The 24,684-nt window shown below is 38.7% G+C and overlaps 1 protein-coding gene across 1 annotated transcript; it reads left to right on the top strand.

Annotated features, from left to right (window-relative positions):
- Window positions 1-328: 328 nt before the first annotated feature.
- LOC113674033 (uncharacterized) lies at window positions 329-24,539 on the top strand. Its single transcript, XM_089199635.1, has 32 exons — window positions 329-467; window positions 569-690; window positions 3,080-4,181; window positions 4,606-4,647; window positions 5,246-5,690; window positions 6,119-6,432; window positions 7,045-7,198; window positions 7,750-8,052; window positions 8,503-8,716; window positions 9,997-10,174; window positions 10,672-10,868; window positions 11,061-11,246; window positions 11,633-12,398; window positions 12,499-12,653; window positions 12,745-13,058; window positions 13,796-14,616; window positions 14,967-15,320; window positions 15,922-16,061; window positions 16,662-16,770; window positions 17,110-17,347; window positions 17,465-17,673; window positions 18,159-18,383; window positions 18,561-18,740; window positions 19,298-19,486; window positions 19,686-19,777; window positions 19,905-20,168; window positions 20,557-20,913; window positions 21,578-21,754; window positions 22,225-23,011; window positions 23,212-23,250; window positions 23,353-23,400; window positions 23,572-24,539. Exons 1-32 carry the CDS (start codon window positions 455-457, stop codon window positions 23,610-23,612), a joined length of 8,775 nt encoding a protein of 2,924 aa, XP_089055761.1. The 5' UTR covers window positions 329-454; the 3' UTR covers window positions 23,613-24,539.
- Window positions 24,540-24,684: the final 145 nt, after the last annotated feature.

Genomic DNA, 24,684 nt, shown 5'->3' with positions numbered 1-24,684 from the left:
CTTGGGCATAGTGTGTACACATATACTGATATATGTAAATAACGGTTCCGATCGAGTTGCAAAGAGCGATTCAAAACGCCTTGATTATGAAGGGTGGTTTTGATAACTTTATGAAGGGGACTTTTTCATGGGTGGCTGTGCCCAGTGACTGGTATTGATCCAGACCAGTTCAAATAAGAAATAATGTTTTGTTTCTTCTTCTAAAGGAAACAATAAGGGTGTTCTGCTTTAAATAGCACGTCATATTACCATCATAAAGGGGCCGGATCAAGTGAGTGGCACATGTGACTTCTACAATTAAAGTTCATTTATTATTAAACGACTGCAAAGGACGAAAGCAGCATATAAATTGTGATTGCAATTTGGTGAAGGCTCAAGTTTATATGTTGACTTTGTAAAACAAGTGGCAGTTTAGTCCAACGAGAAGGCCTGTAGAAGTGAATGAATCAATAACATGCAGCTAAAAGGTGCATTAAAACAGACAAGCAGTCGTGTTTAAAAGACTTGTGCGATATGTGCTTCGGTCGCTTAACTTAGCTAATACTTATGTTTTTTCTTCTTTTTGCAGATTTCTGGGCTTGCTTTGGATTCGTTCTGTTGTTTTCTGCAGATGTGAACTGTTCTGGCTCCAGAAGCGGTCACAGTGCGAGTAACAGTACGACCAATCCTAACCGCTGTCCTCCTTATCAGGTGTGAAAACTTTAACTTTGTCAAATACGTTTTCGTATGTATATTTACATGCAGGTTATAGCGGAGCCTTGTTCGCAATTATCTGCAAGTCAGTTTTTTTTTTGTGGAGGTTTTTGTTCGAGAATCTTTTATCGGTATGCATCTTTCTTTGAAGTTCATTTTTTGTTGTGTAATGAACACAGAACATGTTTTGAATTAACATAACCTTAACATTTTGTCAAGCAGTAATGAAGTAATATTTGCACCAGTGGAAGATAAAAGACTCTTCATTAAGGTGTAAAGAATTGAAGAAATATTAGTGTTGAAAGCTGCGTGTAAATTCACACTACTCTTAGCAAATCTTCCGGACGTTTTGAACAGGAAATGCTATAAACTATAGTTACTTTTTGCCAGCTAATCATAATAAATATTGAAATTTTTAAAATCGTGATATTACTGATATATCTGTCCGTGAACGTATCATTAGTTTTCCTTTAGAGTCTGACTTTGTATCTTGTTCAAAAATTATTTCAGTGAATTTTTAAAAACACGGAATGAACTTTTTATAAACTTTTCCCGGTTTGTTTGTGGTTTTTTAGTTATTTATCCTAATTTGTGTTTGCGATGATATGCTTATCTATTAAAATGTTGCGTTTTCAAGTCAAATATTTGAGAAAGTTTTAATTTTCCTGCATAGATGTAAGATCTATTGTATAGAAAGAACTTTCATTTTTTTCAGTTTTCCTTCAGCATTGTTCAGATGTCCTTTCAAATCATTTTTCATTTCTAGTTTTAAAACTTATTTCGAAGATTTCGCTTACGGGTAAGGAGTATCGATGTAATGGTTGGTTCATCTCGAAAATCATTTGGTGTGTTTTGCCTCATCACTGTATTTCGACGCCCTTTCGCGTATACGAGCAACCGCCATCTTTTACCTTTGTCCGTGGCCTCTGTTATCGTTGATCGGTGTGTTGACTCACGTTATGTATTGCTTGATCCCTGACGTGCATGAATTATTGTGCAAACGTTGTGGTATGCCACAAATAAACGATCTTTTAAGATTAATCTTCAAAACTTTAGTGTTTATTTGAATTATTGTACCATATTCCCAAATTATTACGTTGAAGGAGCTTAACTTAACTCTGGGCTTTCACAAGAAAACTGGAAAGAGTTAAGAATTGGTTTTTCTTTCAAACTGACTCTCGTCAGGGTTTTAAGTCTATCAAATCCGGAAATGTCAAACGTTGTTTAATTGTTCCTTGGTTATGCTTCATATTTCACAATTCTCAGCTTAAGCGGATTTGTGTAGCAGGTGTTGATAATAAGTTTATTTTGGTCTTTAGCTGAGGAAAAAATTCAGTGCAGAGGAAACTGTAGAAAATGTTGGCCAACCCTTACAAAATTGTGTGTACAACTCCACACAGATTTACTTCCCTGTCAAATTGTGGAAAAACTACATAGAAATGAAGATTTGAAATTCTTCTCGGAATCGTTTTCGTTGCCTGTCAAAAATTCGTGTAAAGTAACCAAAGTTTCGTCAGGCCTCGCGTAAATGGCGTGCATTTCCCCAAAACGCGATAGAGTAGGTAAGAGACAGTAGCAATAATAATGGAAAAAAAAACTATCTTTCATCGTCGTGCAGTAACCTTCACTGTTGACAGACCTTTATCGTTGTCGGATAAATGAATTGCTAACAGATAAATTATTGAGAACTGCCCCAAAAATATTTATTTGTTTCCAAGGTCTGTTTCCCTGCCGGGCCTTTATTGAATAACTGAAAATTATCATTAAGGTAGCAAAGTTGCTAGCAAAGTTGAAACTTTTCAAAACTTGCATGAAATTAAATTTCATAGTTGACTGGCAAACATCCTTTCAGTTCATTTGATTTTGGAGCTTTTACCTTTTTCCAGCGTAAAATTGAATAGCTTTAAGTATCTATTAAGGACAAATTATACATTTCAATATTTGGAGCTCAAATACTGATCTTGTAGAGTGATTTCCGCTTTGTTCGCAAACTTAGAATTTACTCCGTAGTCCCTCAATGTTGTTGATCCTGAAAGAGCTAAGTTTTGTCAACACGAAAGGCAAAATCGCGTCGAAAGGGAAATTGTAGATTTGCATTGAGATTACCAGCTGTTAACGGGTCGTTGAAACAAAACCTCTAAATAAGATTACCGCAAACAGACGATGAATTCCAGCCAAAGATGAAAGAACTAATCAGAGCTTAGGCCTACAACAGAACTAAAGAGAAAACTGATTACAATTACATTTGTTTCAACTTCTTGGTCAGTTGAAAGGCTCTTGTGCAGTGTGACGCTAATTCACACCTTAACTACATAAACCTTCAACTGAATTGAAAATAGGCTGGCCTAGCACGTGACTCGTCATCAGTGATTTCCTTTTTCTTCAGGTTTTTTGTGAACCTACGGGTCAATGTGTCAATCGCTCGGGGTTCACTTGTGGAAACAATTCGTGCGCGAGGAACGAAAAACTCTGTGGTCCACCCCAGGAAATGAATTGTGAACCTGGAAATCAGCAATGTCCCAAGGATTTCAGAGGACATAATTCCAATCTCAAGCGAAATAACAGCATCCCCTCCAAATTGAATGAAAGTCTCCCCATGAGTAAAATTGATCGTAACGTCTCCCAAGTTAACGTTCAACACCGCCGTCGTTCGCAAGACGATGCAAACCCGTTCTCAGCTGGGAGGGCTCGAGATGGTCAGCATGACTTTCAGCGAAATGAGACAAGTAATATGTTGAATGATACAAGGTTGAGGAGAATTTTGGGTCGGTCTTTCAACCCTTCTATGATTGATGAGATAATTGGGAAAGGGCGTCGTTCTAACGTGACACATGATAAAAAAGATGTCAAGAACCAAGAGGCATGCGACAGACGATATTCCCACTGCATTAGATCCACCTTGGCGAATTTGATGTTGTTCAAAGATCTGGATGGGGAATGCTGCAGGATGACTCAGGAACCTCTTCAGTTCGTCAAAAGTTTACACAATATCAGTCGGAAGTTTATTGATTGTCCTCCTGGAGAGAAGTTTTCTCCTCTGAGTTTTGTTTTCAAGGATAATGGTGGATGCATTCCGATGAATCGCTCAGACGACGATGTTCCCGAAGAACACCGGTGGACTTCGTCAAAAAACAGATCTGAAAAAGAACATAGTTTTTGTGAAATCGTCAAGAGAAACGTTAATGACAAAAAACCGCTTTCTTCTCGTCGTCTTGTGCGTTGGTTGGTGGAGAAATACAACGTTTCCCGTTCGGTGAAACACTGTCCAATAGGAAAGACGTCTTGTCCTTCGTCCTTCGACTGTAGAACAAAAGAACGCGGGTGTCACGCTGAGAAGCTGAAAAAGTGGGCGTCAAAGAACCTTTGCAATTCCTCAGAACATCTCTGTCTCGGCTGTGGAGCTGGATGCCGCTTGAAGAAAAACGAATGTCCAAAAGAAGCAAACATGAGCAGAGCATTGAGCCAAGCAGCGCTCTCAATTGAACCAGGTGCGATGAGTTGTGTTGTCAACATTAAAAGTTTTGATTAAAAGAAAACTCTACCGATGGATCATGACAAAGAAACCAAAAGCTAAAAGATTCGTACACCGCTTGAATTCCAAGATTAACCCTTATCCCAAACTCCATTTCTTTGATAAAAAATCTGCATTGAGAATCCCATTTAATGAGTGTCGAATCATCTTGGAACAATTGTTGATTTTGTTGATTGTTTTGGACCGCAGCTCTTGGCGAAGAGCTAATCGCGATCAGTCATTTCGATGATTGTCAATGAATTGAATTTTGTTAGAGAGGCTCATATGAGGCTTCCTGCAATTTTCTTGTTTCCTATAAGCGCACTCAAATATTCTTCCACGACTTGAGCGAAGCTCAGCCTCGAAAATGAAAACAAAATTTTTCTTTCCTTTCTTTTCAGGAAATATTCAAAACAAGACAATGCGTTTACTATCTAAATCAGGTAATGTGTGAGATCCGTTTACCCACTGCCTTTTTTCACGAAGTTAGTTTGTCCTAATGGAACTGAAGTTGTAGGGGAGATTTGGTGACTTATCTAGATCCTAACCTCACTGTGATTCGATTTAATGAGCTTGTCTATGAAACTGGTTATTAGTTTCTCGCTGTCGCGTGAAATTCCCACCGTTTGTTGTTAAATATATGGTGATAAAGACAGCTTTAGCTCTTCACGGAGCCGATCGAGTGATTAAGGATTATTGGTCTGTTTACATAGTGGAAAATGCAGTTATGCCATTGGTAATCATGCCATAAATAAATTGATTAAATGGGGAGCAAGGTGTTAGTTTCAAAGATAAATTTTGGTTTCAAACTTACAATTTCGTTGTTGCCTTGGCGCAGAGAAAGTCCACAGAAAACCATGTTTTTAAGTGAGTCACAAGGAAGGTTAAAATGTCTGGCGATGGGTTTGGTAGCAGCCTCGTAATTTTTTTCCATCAAAATTCGTTACGGTGGTTTATCAACCTTTTCAATTCATATTTGGTAATCATGATTTAGTTCAGGATAACACGTTAACCTTCTGTTAAAAATTTTATGACTATCAGGATGGGCTTCATTCTGCTTTGTTAGAAAGGCCTTGTTGACTTGCATTTTGGAGCAGCTCAAAGATTGCATGTCACGTGAAGTTCACTGTCGTGAAGCTGGGTACGAATCACACATGAGTTGCCTCTCTGGTAAAACTTTCTGCCAAAAGATCGTTGACGTCGCTTGTCCTTTCTCCGCTGAGAATTGCCATCTGTGCAACCTCCTCAGGAAAAATGCAAGTAGGTTTGCGAGGGTTATTAAGAACCGGTCCACAAAGACCCCGTTTGGAGGCAACTGTTCTGAAGAAGAGGTTTACTGTCCTACTTCGTTGGGCTGCGTACCCAAAGGTAGTTTATCCAACTGCACTGCAAACAGGCAGTTTTTTCAACTGGGAATGGAGAAAGAGCCGTGGGACAAAAACAAAACACGCAGAGACGATGCAGGATTTTGTATGCTGACTATGAGGTATGAAAATTATGTTAAGCAACGCCGAGACTCAGTGGGTAGCTGCTAATTTTTACACGGTTTTTGTGACAGCTCATCCATCAAAAGAACATGGGCACAATCAGCGTTTTGAAATTTTAATCCATTATAATAATTCATATGCACGATCCACAATTTAAGGGTATAACAATTAACTTGTCATTGTCTTGTAAAACGGAGAAACTGTTACAAAATTAAAATGGTATAAAAACATTTTGAGGATTTTTGTTTACTAATAAGCTCAGCTTATTAGTAAACAAAAAATCCAGGGTGGATTGAGCTAAAACATGAGGTTGTTAATTAAAACCAGTTTGAAACCAGTTTTAATGTTATACCTGAATGTGAGAAAAACTGAACAAAAAGATTTCGTTTAATCTTGGATTTCCAATTAATTTCTAAAAATCTTTTAGCCTTGCTAGAAATGGTTCGTGTTCTTTCGGCACATGGCTTCAGTGGCAAACACGAAAAAACAAAAGCTGCTCACCTTTTGGTCCTAAACTTAGATGTTGTCCAAAAGATGAGGTTTTTTCTGTCTCGGCCATGAAATGCGTTGATCCAAATGACAAAGACCAGATGAATGGTCAGCCTGACCAAAAAGCTTCGTGCAAGCCTGATAATCAAGAGTCTTGTCCACGCCAACACGATTGCCTCCCTAAACATTTCAACTGCACCAAGCCGGATAAGTTTGATTACTTCTCTGTCAGTGCGTTTGCTAACAGGAGCGGTAGGTGTACGTTTTCTTATTTACGATATTTCATTGCCCATAATGATAAATATTTTCAATATCAAAATACTTATAGTCGTCTGCATTACAGACAGTACTGACCTCATCACTAATACTCTTATGATTGTACCACCATACAAATTTGACGAAAATTCGAAAACTTGAAAGCAATTCTGTCTTCATTCTGTATGTAAGGGTAGGTACACCTCACTATCAAACTTTTCAGCAGGAATAGGGAACAGTCAGTCGGGCTGACATGGTTAGACGCGATCTAAGGCAAAGACTAGGATTTATCACAAAGATCTCTTTTATCATCGTGTGGTGTAAAGCAATTTTGCTGCTGGATCAAAAATCATTTTTCATGCTTGCCACCACTCTGACCTGCGTTGACACGCTAAAGAAAACTCATCTGCTAGAATAAAGATTAGCGCTGGTATGAAAAGGATTTTGAAGGGAATCTTCTTTTGACATTTGATTAACTTTCATTAGCGACCATTGAAGTTTGCGCCGTCGTATATAATAATGTTGTAAAAATACCAAACAAAGGGTATTTGTTATTTGTCGGTGGATGTGGAGCTCTGGTAGCTCAGTTTTCTTTCCTTTGCCACACAGGCTGGGCAGCTTTTTGTCAAGTCCTCCGCCCCTTTACGGTAAGGCTAGAGTATGGTCTCAAGAAATGCAAACAGTTTCTATCAAAATCAGACGAAACCTGTCGGGCTGACATTAGTTGTACAGACGAACAACAATTTTGCCGCCGCCTAGGACGGTAAGAGAATCTAGTGTAACAGCTCTTCAGATTTGTTATCTGTCCCACTCTGGTGAAAAATGAATTTAATAATTGTATTGAATTCAAATGGTTGTAGCAGAATTAGGAAAGCATGGATTCCATGTCGGTCAAATTTTATGCCATTGCATTCTCCCAAAGTTTTACCATACTCCTCATCTGTTTCAGTGTAAAGTCAGTAGTTTAATTCCAGAAAATTTACCGTTTCATTTTTGCCATTGGTCTCTCTTTGCCCCTCGCCATTACTAAAGTAGGTGAGAGCTTTATGGGTCCAAAATCGTGCGGAGGAAATTTTTATCTATTGTCCAGTGTCTATTTACTACTTTACATAGTCCGTTTGAGGACAACAGTCGTGTGTGATGATTCACCCAACAGAAGAATGACTCGCTTAATGAAACAATCACATCTTTAGTTGTGAGAATAACGTCTTAAAGAAAATAGACTGAAAAAATATGCTGACACTTTCTGCATTAACGTTGTAAACAGCGTCAACAATAAATTTATTTATCCCTTCCTTTTTTTCGTTTCATCAGATGTGCTCCCAGAGGAAACTGTAGTGGCATTAGACAGAGACAACCGGAGCACAGGAAACCCACACCCACTCAATATCCTCTCTGTAACTCGTCAGACCCAGAGGCGCGAATGCTGTGGTCCAAAGAACCCCTCAAAAATCTATTTTCGGCCAGCGAAGTTCCAGATCTTATCGGGCTGTTCGCGGTTAGGAATAAATACAGTGCCAGCCTGGAGTTCAAATCAGAAGCTGAAAACGAATGGAGGCCATACAAAGGATGTGCAGATGATCAAATGCTAGTGGTGTCAACTGACAGCGCTTTAAGGTGCATTTTAAGTAACTAGTATTACACAGGAAAAAATTACGCGCCACTAATTGCCTAAAAACGAGTGCATTTTTCATGCAACACGAGTACAAATTATGAAAAGCGCGCGTGCGATGAAAAAGTTTTGTCTGTCGTTACTTTCTGTAAGTTATTGATGAGTGATAACTTGATTTGTTGTTCAACTTGACGTAAAGAAGCACTTGTAAATTTCTCAAAGACTACAAATTGCACTGGCCCTACGAGCTCGTGCAATTTTGTTTTCTTAGAAAAATTTAAACCCTGGCTTGTTAACACCAAATTATACCCAAAATCATCTTATCACCCATACAAAAAGGAATAGCTGTAACAATTATTATAGCAGTAACAACAAACCTCAGCATCTTTTCACTCATGGATTGTTAATTCTTTGATTTACTAGCTAATCTTATTTTCTTATCTTTTTTATCAAAGGTTTCAACGTTGTGCACATGGCTTCTTGTCCTTTGAAATTGAAATTGGACCGAGGAATTCCGCACATGGGCAATGTGTAGACATTTCGGCATCGGTTCGAAAGAGAGACGTAGTTGTCATGGTTTTGATGCCAAACTGCGTCGCTGGTCTGGACATCAATGTTATTCGTCCAAAAATTATTTTGAGAGAGGATCATTCCTCGCAGAAAGAACAGGTGCCAGTAGTTGATGATATGATTCATGAATGCAGGCTATCAAATAGTAATGACAGGCTCTTTATAGTGTCCGTTAAGAGGAAGGTGTCCATCAGAAACAGATTATAGAAGTTTTTTCAATGATAGAACTAGAGGTTAAAGTTTCGGTTTGGTACAGAGTCAACCATATACATCCATATTCATAATTGGCTACTTCAGTAAATCAATTTTTTTTTTATTTGTACACATTGTATACTATTTGCATATAAAGGGGATTGTTTGAAATGAGAATTTGATTGCAAACGTGGTGGAACTTCTGTAGATGCACTTTGTTTGGTGTGTTGCAAACGCTTTAAGTCGCGGCTTGCGATATCAGGTAGTATGAAAATTAAACATGTTAACAAGACAAAATTTAAAATCTGTTAATTTTTCCCATTATCTAAAAATTTGTCTGAATAGCAGCAGATATGTCACGAATTTAAGAAAATATACAACAATTAAAAAAAAAACATGTTTCGACAGGGTCTTTCACAGGGTCTTTCACACTAAACATGTTACCTATTTCAAAAGATGAAAAATCCAAGTTGATATCTATGTTATTACCGTAACGCTTAGCAAAGTGGCGAACCCTCTTTTTTTTTTGTCACGCAAAAAAGGGTTCGCCATCTAGATATTAAGTTGGCTTTTTCATCTTCTAAAAGAGGTATTAGGATTGGTGTGAAAGACCCTATCCCTCATGGGCTCCGTTAATTTAAAACTTTCCTTGTAATTGCATGCATTGTTTTATTTCTATTGTTTGTTTTGTCCAATGAGCGTTCTGTTATTCACTTTAAATTCAACTTTGTACTTCGTATAAATCAGAACTAAAGATGACAGAAGAAATGTCGAAACCTGTTTTTAAAAAATGTCATATATTTTCTTCAAATCTAAAAATTTAATGCAACCACTTGGTTAAATGCAGCTTTTGGCTCCCAATTGGGAGTCAATCTGATGTTAGCAGACGGCTAGTGAGGTGTTCACTGAATACAAGTTTACATCACAAGGACATATGGGACGACAAGCTTGTGACTTTGTTTAGACTCCACTTAACACAGTGTTTTCTAATGATATCGGGTCTGCTGAATATGGGGTCCGTTTGGGCTTTATTGTGAGAAAAGTAAAACCCCCTACCTGTAATTTTCCTACGGATACTTGTCACGCCATGTCCCCATGGAAAGATTTTAAAAACCATCCCAGATTTTGCGTTTCTTTGCAGGTATTATAGGGAGTGTTACTAAACCATGTTAATTTTTATTTCCCAGTTTTCCAAATATGTCAACGTTACAAGTCATCCGACAAACTGCAGTGAATTAAAACTAAATAAATCGCTGGCCTGTCGGGTTCCCAAAAAGTTTACTTCACTATACAACCAAGCAGTGAAACAGCTGCAACAGAAGATTACCGGGGTGGTCATAACAAAAACGAAGCCTTTAAATAAAGGTAAATAAAAGAAAAAAAATCCATTGAAGACAACAATCATTTGAGGCGTGAGTGGCCCAGTGGTCAGAGCGCTGGACTCTGGGTCGGACGGCCCGGGTTCGAGTCCTGGATGGGGCACTACGTTGTGGCCTTAAGCAAGTCGCTTCACTCACCTTGCTTCGTCTTCTCGGATAAGACGTTAAGCCGGAGGTCCCGTCTCCTGCAGGGTTTGGGGTAGGAGACGTTAATTTCGCACGCACGAGATTACTGTGTGATGGATGTCCTCCCCTGGGTTGGGTTGGGTGGATTTTAGTGTTGTAATGCGCACTCGATCATATTATCGTATGTTAGACTGCGCAATATAAGAAATAAACATTATTATTATTATTTATTTTTCTTTATTGCAACACGATAGTGACGCGAGGTGTATTAACGTTTGTTTATTTTGATTCCTTAGAGTTCAGATACTTTTTGATTATCTAGATACGAGCTTCATATCATTTTCATCCTATCTACAGTGCAACTAAGATGCTCCATTAAAAGATCCAGGAAGCTTCTTGAAGTTACTCCGAATGGACCAAGTTCCAAGTCTGTATTTTTCGCGCCGGATTGGACCTGTGTAATGGAGCCGTCTCCAAATATGTTTGGTAATGTTAACCTTACATTAGCTCCTGCCTGCAGAGTACCAGCGCATTCTCCAGTCGACTTAAATGAAGTGAGTTCACCTGGTTTTGCAAAGGTCTGCATCAGCTGACTCCTTTTATTTTATGGAAAAATTTGTTTATGGTTAGTGTATGAGGAGAGCGTTCCAACAGGTCCTTTATAAGATTTTCACCCGATTATTTCCACAATGACCAACTCCGAATGTGATAAATGTACATAATGAGTGTGGTTTTGAATATCATAGGAAAAACCCACGTGGCTCAGGGAAATATCCGAGAAAGAATATAGCAGTATCTTGCGTAGGATTGAGAATGGGCGCATTGAGGAAGCCATCGAGAAACTTATAGATCGACTACAGAGAGGAACCAATGTTAACTTGAAGAGAAAGATTGTAAATTTTGTGAGGTCTTTCATTGTGCCGGATGTAAAGGTGATTTGTAGGTCTCTAACGGGCATCATTGGCTTGTGTTATTTCTCATACAGCTTTGGCTTGAGGATGCCTCAATTATAAATGGAAATATCTATATAGAAAACTTAGGAAACCCCAAAAAGGAAAGACAGCGGCCAGTGGAGAATAAGATCATAAACAAGAAATAGTGGAATTTAAAAGCTCTTTGCATTTCTTTAAAGCCAAACTTTCACGAGATCATACTTTAATTTGGGTTGCTTTTAGATTTTAATCTAACTGTCAAAATGTAATCAAGTTATCGCACTTTTATAATCACTAACTTATTGTCGACATTTTGATATTCACACAATCCTACATAAAGCATTAAAAGTATTTGTATTTTTAAAGTTATCTCATGTGTATCTTAGGGAAGCTGTGCGGGATCACAAGAGGGCAAATGCCGCATAGGATCAGGAATGGCTCGGCTACAAGTCAGAATATTATCCTTGAACGACCCTCCCAAGTTTCAATTGGAAAATCGTGAGAAATTAATTCCTTTCCCGCCAGTTCGGGAGAACTTTAGTGACGCTGATATCAGATGTTGGCGAGTTGGAAACTTGACGAAGATGAGCTCGGAGTATGTCAGATACGTCTTCGAAAGGAAAGAGGTTCCCAAGGACTTTATAAAAGTGAAGCCGCTTAACCCGAATCGCCGCCCATTCACTGTTGTAGCTGATCCTGATGACTCTGAGATTGGATTGGCTGTATTGCATGCACCACCACAGAAGTATGTCGCTTGGAAATTCAGGATCGAAAATGGCCCTCTACAAGAGATAAATTTGACTTCAGGGATGATGCTTCTCTTAGGACCAAATGATTGCATTGCCTTAAAGCCCCGCAGAAACGTATCTTGGACAAAGGGTCAATCAAGAAAATCGATATTTTTGATGGTTAAAGCTTACGACAACTCAGATAACAAATCATCAGGATACTACGAAATGAATTCCACCGCCTTAGAGTTGGATACATCTTTATCACGGGAGAGTGTCAAGTTCGTAGCAGCTCAGCTTGGGTGTGATAATGTGGCCTGGTCAAGGAAGAAAAGAGACAAATGTAATCAGTGCCCCAGGAGAGGTGTCAAGGAAAATAGCTGCCTTGGATGCGATAACATACCTTACTCAAATAAGAAAAAGGGTCAGTCATTATCTTTTGTTTAAAGTGTTTAAGAAAAAGGGTTAGTGGGGGATGGCCAGGCTACTTAAGGAGACTAAATTATAAATATTTTGTTTTGAAGATGAGTGTAACAGATGCGACAACAAGACTACTTCATTCTGTTCTGGGAGCTGCTTGATACCATCTTACGTAGATGAATGTAACATTTGCCAGTCCAACGACAATGTCATCAATTTCAAAGACTGCAATGGTGACTGCAACGGTAAAGCAAAATGGGTATGTGAAAACATGTGAGCAAATAATCTATTTTTAATACTGTGAGAACTGTAAGCTTACCATTCAGTTCTCTTCCTATTTTATGTGACAGTCTGATTGCAATACTACTGTTTGTGTTGGCGGGAAAACTATGAAGCCATTGCATTGGGGAAAAGACGAGTGCGGAGTTTGCGGCGGAGATAATTCGACGTGTGTTGACTGTGAAGGAGTACCACATGGAAACAAAACGAAGGATTCATGTGGTAATTGTGCAGATCCTCAAGACACGAAAAACTTTGATAAATGTCCGAAAATCCTTGATTGTGATTCCAGAGCCTTACCTTCAAATCAACAAACATTGATGAGCCTGAGAGTTACTGGGATGGCCAAAAAGATCACCTGCTATCTCTACAAGGACGCTGAAAGGTCTGTATGCGCTCTGCAATTTTTTATCTGATTCCCCTCGGTTCAAAGGATCAAAGTTATCCATTTCCTGTTTACCCGTGTAACTTGACCGTAAAACAACGGTCTGTAAAGGACTTTCCGTACGGTAATAGAAGGAGAGTTTACGATCAATTTATACGTTAGTTAAAGCAATAGCAGTTCTAATTTTGGGCCACCAGTATTCTCACCCCCCTGACATTGACTGGGTTTTAGGTTTTAGGTTTTTGGTAACTGTTCAGAACGTTTGTCCATAGATGTGCATATGAAAGGAAGCCGAGAAGATTTTGATATTTGATTGCAATTTCATTGTACACGTTTTGGAATCAATTTTTTTCAATTGAATAAATTTCATTTGACCTACAGATGAAAATCAAGTAAAGCTATGGTCGTCGTAGGTTAGCCGCAATTTTAACAATTCCACAAAAGGAAGCCTGGAGAAAATTCAGGCTTCGAGGGAATTCGAATTCATGCCTCTCAGATACTATTTGGGCGCTACTAAGAACTGAGCTATAAAGCACACTTTGGAAGCAAGGCATATTCAGAGGATTGGATTGTTAGGACAACTTGGATTCCCATCGAAGATTATAACCATTAATGTCACATTAATATAATAATGTGACATTATTGGCGAAAATTCGGTGAGAGGTAGTTTTTCAGGATCTTCGATTATTTGAATTAAGAAAAACAGAATAATTCTTGTGCAAATTCGTTGTTTACAGAAAATACGACTTGACGTTTGTGAAGGCTCTTTCAAGGAAGAAAGTTATAGTAAAAACACCAAGTATGAGAACTGGTAACTATTCACTTAACTGTTCTTTTGACGGGAACAAAAACAAACTGGGATTCGACAAGTTTAGGATCCTGGTTTATGGAAAACCTGATATCATCGAGGCCAGCCCGAATGAAACTGAAATCAACACCGAAAGAAATGTAACACTCACAGGTAGAGGATTTTTCAAGACTACCTCTTTAGCATGTGTGATTTCCAAAGAAAAAAACGAGAAAGAGGAGGAGAGCTTACGAAAGATTCCAGCCCTTTACGTCAACCCAACAACCATTGTCTGTATTCTGAAGCGTTTCATTAAGGCGCAGCGCGGAACGATCAGCATTCTCTTTGCCATCGGAGCAGAAAACGAAAAAATATCCAGAGATATTGCAGTTAAGTTTAATTTCTACGATCGCGTACCTAAGCCTTTGGAATGCAAGTTTAGGGCGTCTGCTCGCTTCATATCCATCCGTTTTGATAGACTGGTTGACTGCACCGACAAGTGGGAGAGTGGCGACCGCTTCATAACAGGCAGTGCTCTGGAAAAAATAACTAAAGCGTCAAAGGCTCGCTGTAAAAATAAAAAACTTATCATCAGCCTCCCGCAAAATTCCCGACTTCGCCCCGGAGAGGAAGTGGAACTTGACCTGAAGAGTTTTAAAAGCAAATGGTCAAGTTATACTAAACATTTTCCTTCAGATAAAAAGAATGTCACGTGCAACTTAGAAGATGGTGTGAATCTCTCGGTCGAGATTTCTGGCCCAAAGAAAGTAGGTATGTGCAGAGGGATTTCACCCAAAACGCGATGTGAGATCAAAGTGATATAAACTCGGATGTATTAAAAAACTGATAGTAATTGTAAAGTCGCATAGCAGGACCTGGAGATCCAAACTTTTGATTTGGTGATATAAATGAATGAAACGACAAGAAAGTAACAGCATGTTTAGATTTTGCATGCCACCCCATTTGCAAATGAGGTTGTAGTTTGTTGCAGGTTGTTTAGTTGAGTTGATGAGCCAAGACCTTTTAAAAGCAGAGGGAAGATAATTTGGATGCGAGCTGAAGCGAAGCGTGGAGATTCGTTATCATTTAATGGAATTTAGATGTCTTTTGTTTTTTTGTAGGACGGTGCAATTCATTAGTGATTTCCGCAAAGACAAACATGCCAGCAAATATGAATTGGACAGTGGCTGTAATCGATTCACCGGCAGCATCTAGGCACACCGCTAACGTGCAGGAACTGAACAGCAGATTCAAATACTTGCCATCCAATCAAACTAGAATACGACTTAATGCGAGCAATGTCATAGAGGGAGCAAAATACAACATAACAGTGTGTGCCCAGGAACGTCTCACAGAAAAAATGGAAATGGCTTGTGATTCCATCATCACTGAGCGAGTTGGTAAAGAAATTCCAAAGATCAAATTTGCTAAGGCGACAATGGAAATTAGTCCCTCTCGAACACTGAAGCTACGCGGTGAGTTGGACAATTTATTAGCTGTAGGGACCCATGAGTTTAAGACAGAATAGCTTTTTACTTAATTTTTTCCTCGTTGACCCTGCACTCTGAGGATGAAAGAAAGCCAACTTTCTTTCAGGAAGACGCATCGAATAAATTATAGCCTGTTTGTACTCTAAGTTATATTCTAAAATGAATCCTTATTATTAAAGTAGCTTAGTATAAGGACTATATTTAAAAATCATCCTTGGTAATTTCAAGATTATTCATGGCCATATACTAGATATTTATGATGAAACTAGATCTTCATTAAAAATCAATACAATTATACACTGAGAACAATTAAGGCTTGGCAGGATTTCAGAAAAGCAGGTTGTGGAACGATCTCTTCTAAAGTTTGGGAAACATAGACGACGCATCCATTATTTTTTATGTTTGCTCAAATATTTCGGAGAGCAATAATAACTTTCATAAGTATTTATGACATATAGTTTGCTAGCTTCATTTTTGCTTTTTCTTAGTTTGAGTATTATAAGATTGAGCTCAAAGCTGCATGTGCTGGTTGAATCAATATTTATCGATTGCCATCGAACTGCTACTTCTATGTTTTCGCTGGCAGCAAATGTTCGTGCCTCTTCGTGCGCCACATCAGACATGCGTTATTTGTCATTTATATGGTCATGTGACGACCCAAATATGGAGTTTGATGACAGCAGCCCGGTGCTTGAAATAAAAGATGATCAGTGGACTTCTGGGAAAGTGAGTTGTTTGACTTTAAACTTCCAAGTCATCGACTGTAATTAGTATTTTTCCCTTTCAGCTGTTCTATATCACCTTAAAGATCGGCTAGGGGGATTTGGTTTTGTATTGTGATAACATCTCCCTCTTGCTAGATATTGCATTAAAATTGCTTGTAGAAAATGCTTACAAATTTTGTGCTGTGAAGAATTTAAATTGTAAGGAAAATAAGAAGTATAATCTTTATGTGAGGTACGTTCAGAGTTGGACGTACATGAGTGAGTATATTTCATGGTGTTGCCGAAGCTGTTGCCGAAAAAGCACGGTGAAGTCATTCAACCTTACTTGCTTTATTTTTGCCGCTTTCTTGAGTCTGGTCATCATTTGTCCGTGCGTAGAAGCCAGAGGGAAGGGTTCATTTCTAGAGAAGGAGCTGACTATGGAGCCAAAACCAAAACCTAAATTTAAGTGAAACTACCGTCTATTTGATGTCGTTTGGCCTTTTTTTTGCGTTTTAATGGTAATTTTGCAAACATATCCACGGTCCGCGTTGGGTGGTTGGGAGTGTTTTAAGCGTCTCACTTAAAGCCCAAATATTTTTGCTTTTAATTGATCTTGCAGAAATATGAATTCACTCTGACAGTGTATGTCAAAGGTGATGACAAACTGTTTTCGGATGACAAAGTCACCATTATGACAAAGAGAGTACCTATTGTCGCCAAGATTAAAGGTACGGCAGTACAAGCGGAACTAGCAGCGGAAGGCTGAACATCTATTCAAAAGTTTTTGTTAAGCCCGTGGCTGCAAAGTATAGCAAATGAGCAAACGCTGTTTGGTAACTGTTGTCAAAGTATTGTGGAGAAAAGAGAGTCATTCTGACTTCTAAGCTAACTTAAGTCCAGGTTTTCACTTACTTACTCTTAACTTGAGTGAATAACGTCGGTAAATAAAGTACCACGGTAACTGGAGGATCTGTGACATTAAATAGAGAACGGCTCCTGTTATACACAAAAGAGGCCATTGAAATTTTGACAGAACTTCGTTTCACCTGACCATAACCCCTTTACAGGTGGAGAAAAAGTATCGTTAAGTGTCCACCAAGAGGCAGTGTGTGATGGGAGCGACTCCAAAGATTCTAACAACTTACGTGGAAATCCCATTTACGTGTGGATGGCAAACTGCAAAGAAGGGGACAAATGGTATCCAACATTTTACAGAAACAAGACAAGCGAAAAGATTCAACGGCTCATTTTACCACGAACAGCAGTTGTCCGTATTCCACCAGACACATTACCTGCTGATAAAACGTAAGAATAGATTGTTTCTTGTTTCGTTCCTTCCTCATTTTGAAATTCATACGAGATAGGGTTGAAAGATTGAAATATCTTAATATCAAATAGTGGAATTTCACATTGAACCAACAGTTGTGCTGTGACACTGAATTATTACAAGGACGACATGAACGCCTCTGCATCCGTGTACTATGAACTGAAAGGAAGGGAAATTCCCGAGGTAAAGATGCTTCGAGTCGCTCGAATTCTCACTAGTAACAAGGTGATATTCCGAGTTGTCTTGAAGACCAAGCTACCTGAAGTAACAGTTAAATGGTCGTGTAAAGAGAGGGACGACGAAGGTGAGTTACTTGACTTAGTCACGATTAATGCTTAAGAGCGACACCTGTAAACCGGTCAAACTTAGCAAGGAATGATGAGAAATATATCAGCTAAGGCAAATCAAGCAAAGTTACCCAAATTTGCTTCAAACCGGCCAAATATTAGATATGAACACATGCAATACAGCCAGACTACGAGGAGAAAGAATGACTTCTCGTAGGCTAACTGCAACTTTTGTTTTACTGCATTATACACAAGGTAAGAAATTTAATTTCTATCAGAAAAGAAATTGTCGATAGAAGTTGATGGAAAAGACGCCTCTTTTGTTGAAGTTCTCGCAGCTCTGAGGTATTTTTTCCACCTGTTTGAACTGGTTCGTATAGTAGATTACGTTGAGAGAGAAGGGCCGTTTGTGGTCTAAATGGTTTCTTTCGTGTTTTGCAAATGAATGTAATGTCTATCGGTGAATTAACATAAAGAGACTAAATTATTATATTCTCATTAGGAAAAATGATCGACGTTGATCTTGAAGATTTTGCTCGCACGCGATCAGTCCTTATCGTCAAGAAGAGACCGAATAGACTCATTATCAAGCAGAAAGTGTCGCTTGTTCTGAAAAACCTGCCAGATGGAATAAAGTTAAGATGCAAATGTCAGGTATCCCACGAGGAACTGGAAGCTTTCGTTGAGGAGGAGCTTGATGTTAATGAGCCACCTTTGGAAGGAACAAGTAAGCAAAATAAATGGTACCTTGGTCAAATATAGTTATAATGCTAACGCTCCTTTTGAGTACAATGACTTGCTTCGTTTCAAAGATTGGTGTACAAGCTTTAAACGCTTGCAAAAATCCACATTTCAATGAAGTATTGTTCCTTTCATTTCAATCATTTTTTTCTTCCTTTTCTAGGTTTAGTTGAGAAATCAGAGGATGGAAAAATTTCGATAACAGGTCAAGGTTTTGAAGACCCTGAAGGCGAGGAGTTGTCGTACCGTTGCGGATATATCGAGGAAGGCGAGAAAACCAAATACCACGCCATTTCTTCCTGGTCTATGGACAACACTTGTGAAGACGTCCTTTTACCTGAAGGTAGGAACTTTGTCCTAGAGTGGCCTAGGGAAGTGTGGACGTGTCTGGATAGCATATATGAAGGTCTTTTTTAATTGACTTCTTATATCATCCAGCATAGTCTGCGTTTAACCAACACTGAACCGAAATGTGCAAAAATCTTTCCTTTATTAATATATAGATCTAAGTTATAAGTGGTGTCTTGGTCATTCTAACAGAATGAATGTCGTGCTTTGAAGTTACTTCAGTTGTAGACAGTCTTGCTTGCGGTCAAGCTAGTTGCAATTCCAATTGTGCAGAGAAGGTCATTAGATTGAACGACCTTGACTTACTGGAATATGCAATTTTTTTTCTTCCTACCCTTTTTTAAAATCGAATTTCGGCAAGTTTCTGTATCTTACGTTGATAATACTCAAACGGTAATTCATATAAAATATAGAAAAAACCTTTTTCTTGCGAATATATCGAGGAAGGCGAGAAAACAAATCATAACGCTGATCTGATATTTTCAGTGCTAAAGGTACGACGGTAGACAGAATGTTTCATGGTTTCATATAATCCTTTGGGCCCTTTTACAGGTAAAGAGGTCAACAATTACGAAATAAAGTGTTTCGTAGAAGCGAAAGATATGCAGGGAGCTAAAACACTCAGTGAATGTTCAGCAACTGTTACTCCGCGAGAATCGCTTTGCAAAGCGGAGGAAATAACAAGAGAAGTAGACGACCTCAAGGAACGGGTTAGCCTGGGCGAAATACCTGAAGCTACCGGTGAGTACAATATTATTACTTAAATTTTCTCGTAACAAGAAAAAATCAAAACAATCCACGCCCAAAAGAAACTTGCTCAAAGTTCGTTTGGTTCGAATGCGATTGTTTTGACATACTTCTTCCTTCGGAGTTTTAACTTTGTTCATAACTTTTTTAATCATATCATGTCTTTTCACCGATTAAATTGGTCCATTTCCAGCGGAGCTTCAGTTAATAGCACAATGTGCAGACAACAATGACAACGGCAGCTCTGATGCTCTTAAGGAAGGTGTAAAGGAAGCTGCAAATGGGGTAAGGAAATTCAGAATGCAGATAAACCTCCGACAATTGAATTTTTGAATTTTAATTTTATTCCTCACAATCTCCGCTATTTCCTTATAACGATAGTAAGAAAACCACGTGTTCCTTTCAATTATAGCTCAATGAACTCATGGTAGAACGGAGAGGGAAAACTCCTGACCCCGATGGCGACGCAGGAATAATGAGAGCAGTGGAGGTCACTGTGGATGCAGCCAAGAAGGGCAATGCAGAGATAAATTTCAAAGAAATATCTGGAAATGTTCGTGAAATGAATTTTCCTCAGCCTGGAGAAAGCGATTTTAATCCTCGTCGAAAACGACGGGCAGCTGATGATGGCAGCAATGAAGGAGAGGGAGAAGTTATGATGAAGACAGCAGATGAGGTTTGTCATGGTAGTCTGGCGTAATTTAAATTCTCATCGTATGAAAACGTTCGTAAACAAACGATTAGTTTTAAAAGATTGGGATTTGATTTCCCAAGTTCTGAGGTTTTTATATTAAATGCTGGGGAACGATATTGAGTCCATAGGTTGGTCCTCACATTTTAATCAGTGAATTAACTAGAGTTTCATGAGACTTACCGCAGAGGCCTGAGCCTTTAAAATTAAGCCGGACATGCATTTGCGTTAGCACAGCGAAGGTATGCTGGTGTTTCGTTCTATTATTTGCCAAAATTTTACTTTATGTCACCGGAAAATGGTAAATCCAGTTGAAATTTCCCCTTTCCGGGTTAAGCTGTTGTCTAAAATGTGATACTCTCCCCTTCCACAGGTTGAAACCGTTCTGAGTATTTACAATACACTTATCGACCCCAACAACTTTACCGATGCCTCCATGTTAGTGAAAGGGGACCTTGTGTCTCTCGTTGATGAACTCGGGCGTTCCATGTGCCAAGGAATTAGTACTGGAGAGGAAGCTGTCATTGCTGAGTCAAACATCGTTGTTATCAAAAGTGAACAGAACAGTTTTGATGATGTAGATGTTAACTTCACTCACATCGCATGTGAAAATTGTAGCTCTGTTCAAATCAGTGCACAGGTCCTGCTTGGACAAGCTTTGAAGGACCTCTACCAAAGCTGGGACTGTGACCAAGATGGTTGTAATGGCGCGTGTATCGTGTCCGCTCAGGTGGGTTTGTAACACACTTAATTCATAAAGACGGTATATAATAACAAATTGTGTAACATCACGGCTTGAAGATGTACGAAATAGATGTAAAAAAGTTATGATCAGTGACAGATAATTAGTTACATCCAGGGGTAAGCAGGAAAGTTCAGTTTTACATACGCAAAGTCGAGTTCATTCCCGAGAGCATACGAATTGAATTGAACTGGCGAGTACAGCACACGTAGTTAAGTGAAATATCGCGAGCCATTACTGCAGCTGAGAAAATTGCTGCTTGATGCGCTTCTTACGAAGGAGTAAACATCTAGTATTCAAATGTTAATGAGCCGTCCCTTTATAATTCTGCCGATACAACTCTCTGTTCTGTCAGACTTAAGTTATACTTCAGTGGAAAAAAAGCAATGTGATTTCATTTTTTCCCGATTCAAAATATGCTGATTTTTAAGATTTTAAAATGATATAATTAGTCACGTAAAATCAAGGGAAACCTCCCAAATAGGTGAAAGTGGTTAAATTCAACTGTGACATGAATTACGTGTGACTGTAATAATCACAGTGGCGATATAAATTTTGACGGGAAGACTGTAATATTACTTACCTTTACGCTTGTTTTAAATAAACTGAGCCTGAAATCTAGATTAATGGACTTGAACATGAATCCTTGCAGTATCCGTACGACCTTCTAGCTACGTTGAACAACAGAAGCTCTATCAGTGACGTTGTTTACGTCAAACTCTTCAACCCAGAGAATGCAGCCAACTTGCCAGTTAGTGATCTTTCTGATGCTGTCAGATTCAGGATTCCACTGCATAGATACAGCAAGTCTGATGACACAGTCCCTGTGGTCAGTTAATTATTTTGTAACAAGACACTAGAATTACATAAGCCTGCGAGCTGTTTCTTTGTAAAGCGTGTCTAACTCCTAACCCTAAGAAACACTTATCTCGACTTTAATACCATTTTTAACTCGTATGAACACTTACCTCGACCCTTAAGACCATTTTTAACTCGTGCGAATATTTCTCTCGACCTCAAAACCACTTTTAATTCATATGTACACTTATCTCGACCTTTAGACCATTTGTATCTCATATGAACACTTATCTCGACCTTAAGACCATTTTTGACTCGTATGAACACTTATCTCGACCTTAAGACCGTTTTTAACTCATATGAACACTTATCTCGACCTTAAGACCGTTTTTAACTCGTATGAACACTTATCTCGACCTTAAGTCCGTTTTCACCTGCATGAACACTTATGTCGACCTCAAGACAATTTTTAACTTCTATGAACACTTATCTCGACCCTAGTGCCACGTTTGGGACCCCTTAAGTTCGTTGTGGACCACAGAGGACATAATTACTGGCGCAACATCCCAAATTGGAAACGGAGGAGTATCAGTTGAATGTCAATATCAAAAGCTTGGATTCATCACTATTTTTGCTGTCAACTCCTCAATTCAATCAGCGCAGACTTCCACCTCTCAACCTCTCACAGTGTCCTCTCGACATCTCAACACCGAACAACTGGTTTACATACAGTTTAAGTTTGTTGCCAATTTTGAAGAAATCATTCCCAATGAAGAGAAGAAAAAAGAATTTATAATAGATTTTACGCAAAAAATAGCCGATGCTATGTCAATCAACAAATTTAGAATTGCAGATGTCGTTGTTCAGCCAGGAAGCATTCTCGTCTCTTTCACCCTGTTACCGGGAGGTCCTGGGGAGATAAGTGTTTCCATGGCTATGACAGAACTAAAGGACCAGGTAATGGGTGGCACTTTCTCTTTCATTCTGGCTGATGAAAGGAAGCTGGTGGCAGATTCTACGTCTTTCCTGACGTCTTCAACTGGGTGGCCCTCGACAGCATCAACACCTCAATACATCAGACCTACAACAACACGTGATGAACTAATCGAGACTTCAAGGGGTCTCAGCACCAGCACTCTGGTCGGCATCATCGTGGGCTCTGTGGTTGGCGTGGTTTTCGTTATTGTTGGTGTGATTGTGATCAGATTTAGAAATAGCAAAGGCAAAGTTGTAGAAGATATTTCTAATTCTCAGCTAAAATTGACGATCTCGCCTCGAAACTCAATTGGTAATGAAATTTGTAGTTACTGTTAGTTTTTGATGAGTGCTGAATCCAAGAGTAATACCTAACACTAAGAAAAACATTGTAAAACATTTCTATTTTCGCAAAAACTTTTTGAAAATCATAGCTTCAGACAACTTGAGATCGAAAAAGGTCGGAGTATACCTATATGTGATATTAAGTGATCTTCTTTGTCTCATTCATAGGCCACGATAATAGAGGGATAAAGCAAGAAAATTCACAAGGTGAACTTTTAAATCACGGCACTTTGAAAAACTGGAAAGTAAGCCAAAATGTTTAAGTTTTCTCAATGTAAAGGCTAAAATTTCATTCCTTCTTTCTGGCAGATTACGAACAGAGTAATCAGTTTCCCATGATGGAATTTACAGAGGAAGGTAAGGAACGTAACTAATTCTCATCTGAAAGGCAATTTTTTTGCGCTTGGTTTGAAGTAAGGGTGTTTCTCTCTTAGATTACTGGAAAAGAAGGAGGAAAAAATTCAACAATGCATATGAAATTTAAAATTAAACTTGTCAAAATTGTATTTGCACGTTCGTCTTTTTCAGTCGATTTGCCAGGGACGCCATATCACCCTGACCATTGCTGAAGACTTGCACTAAAGCCACAGGTGACGTGGATGCCGCAGTGTCCGTGCGCAGCTGTTATCTCAAGCTCTCAATATGAACCTTTTTTTGCACATTAATTATCCAACATAGTTGCATATCTAGTCAAACAGTATTATTAATCACCATTCTGGGCTCGTTACCAGATTTTGTGGCTGAACTGCCAGGTTTTTCTCGCACGGCTATGATCAGGAATTTCGTTGTAAATCTGATTTTTTTCAACTAATCTTAGCCCAATATCCAACATGGTTAGTTCGCCAAGTCAGTAGAGGAATCGTAGATACGAACAAGTTAAGATGACGTAAGATGAACTCCGGCCAATATCCCAAATAGGTCGATCCCGTTTGTTACCTGGTCTGATCTGTTTTCGATGTTTTGAAGTCTACAGTAGTATCATGTTATTATGCAAACAGTTGCCCTTTTGTGAATTGAATTCCTTACTTGTGATAACTTTAAAGAGAACATAAGGTAAATCAGAAAAACTGATCAACACAAAACGACGATGACACCAATAGCGTGAAGATCGCACAAGATGAACCATAAGAGTATTACTCCACTATCATTTATACCACTTTCGTTTGTTGTGGATGTCAAATTTCACTATATAAAGGTAAAAAGATTATGGGGTAACACTTAATCCATTTATGTCATCATTTTCTCCATGGCCATAAGGTAATTGAATCTGAACTTTTTAGTACATACATGTAGCGTTATTCTTGTAGCCCCCCAGCACTGCATATATTTGTCAGCTTTTGTGGCTCATAACTGAGACACCCTCCTTACGTAAATTTCCTACTGCGTTATAGTCAAGCCCAAAGCTTGGAGGTAAGTAACCCCATAACCTCTTAGGCTTCTGTGACTATGAACCTTTTTTTGTATTTAACCGAGAATAAAATTGATAAAACTCAAAATGAAGCGAATTTCTTTCTTATTAAATATTGGAGCAAGAAATAAAAGATATTGGTGCTAGAATTTAGTCAGCCTGACTGCATTTCCCGTTGCAGCTATGTGTGCCCAGTAAAACACTTTTGGAAGCATCTCTGCTATAAAAATGTA

Source organism: Pocillopora damicornis, chromosome 3, assembly GCF_964200805.1.
Source record: "Pocillopora damicornis chromosome 3, jaPocDami1.2, whole genome shotgun sequence".
NCBI lineage: Eukaryota > Metazoa > Cnidaria > Anthozoa > Scleractinia > Pocilloporidae > Pocillopora > Pocillopora damicornis.
This window is presented reverse-complemented; position numbering and strand designations above follow the sequence as displayed.

Bases quoted from the DNA above. Each gene is read 5' to 3' on its own strand.
- LOC113674033 (XM_089199635.1), top strand. The intron at 18,741-19,297 runs GTAGGAACTTTG...GCCCTTTTACAG, and splicing joins AGACGTCCTTTTACCTGAAG to GTAAAGAGGTCAACAATTAC. The intron at 23,401-23,571 runs GTAAGGAACGTA...CGTCTTTTTCAG, and splicing joins GATGGAATTTACAGAGGAAG to TCGATTTGCCAGGGACGCCA.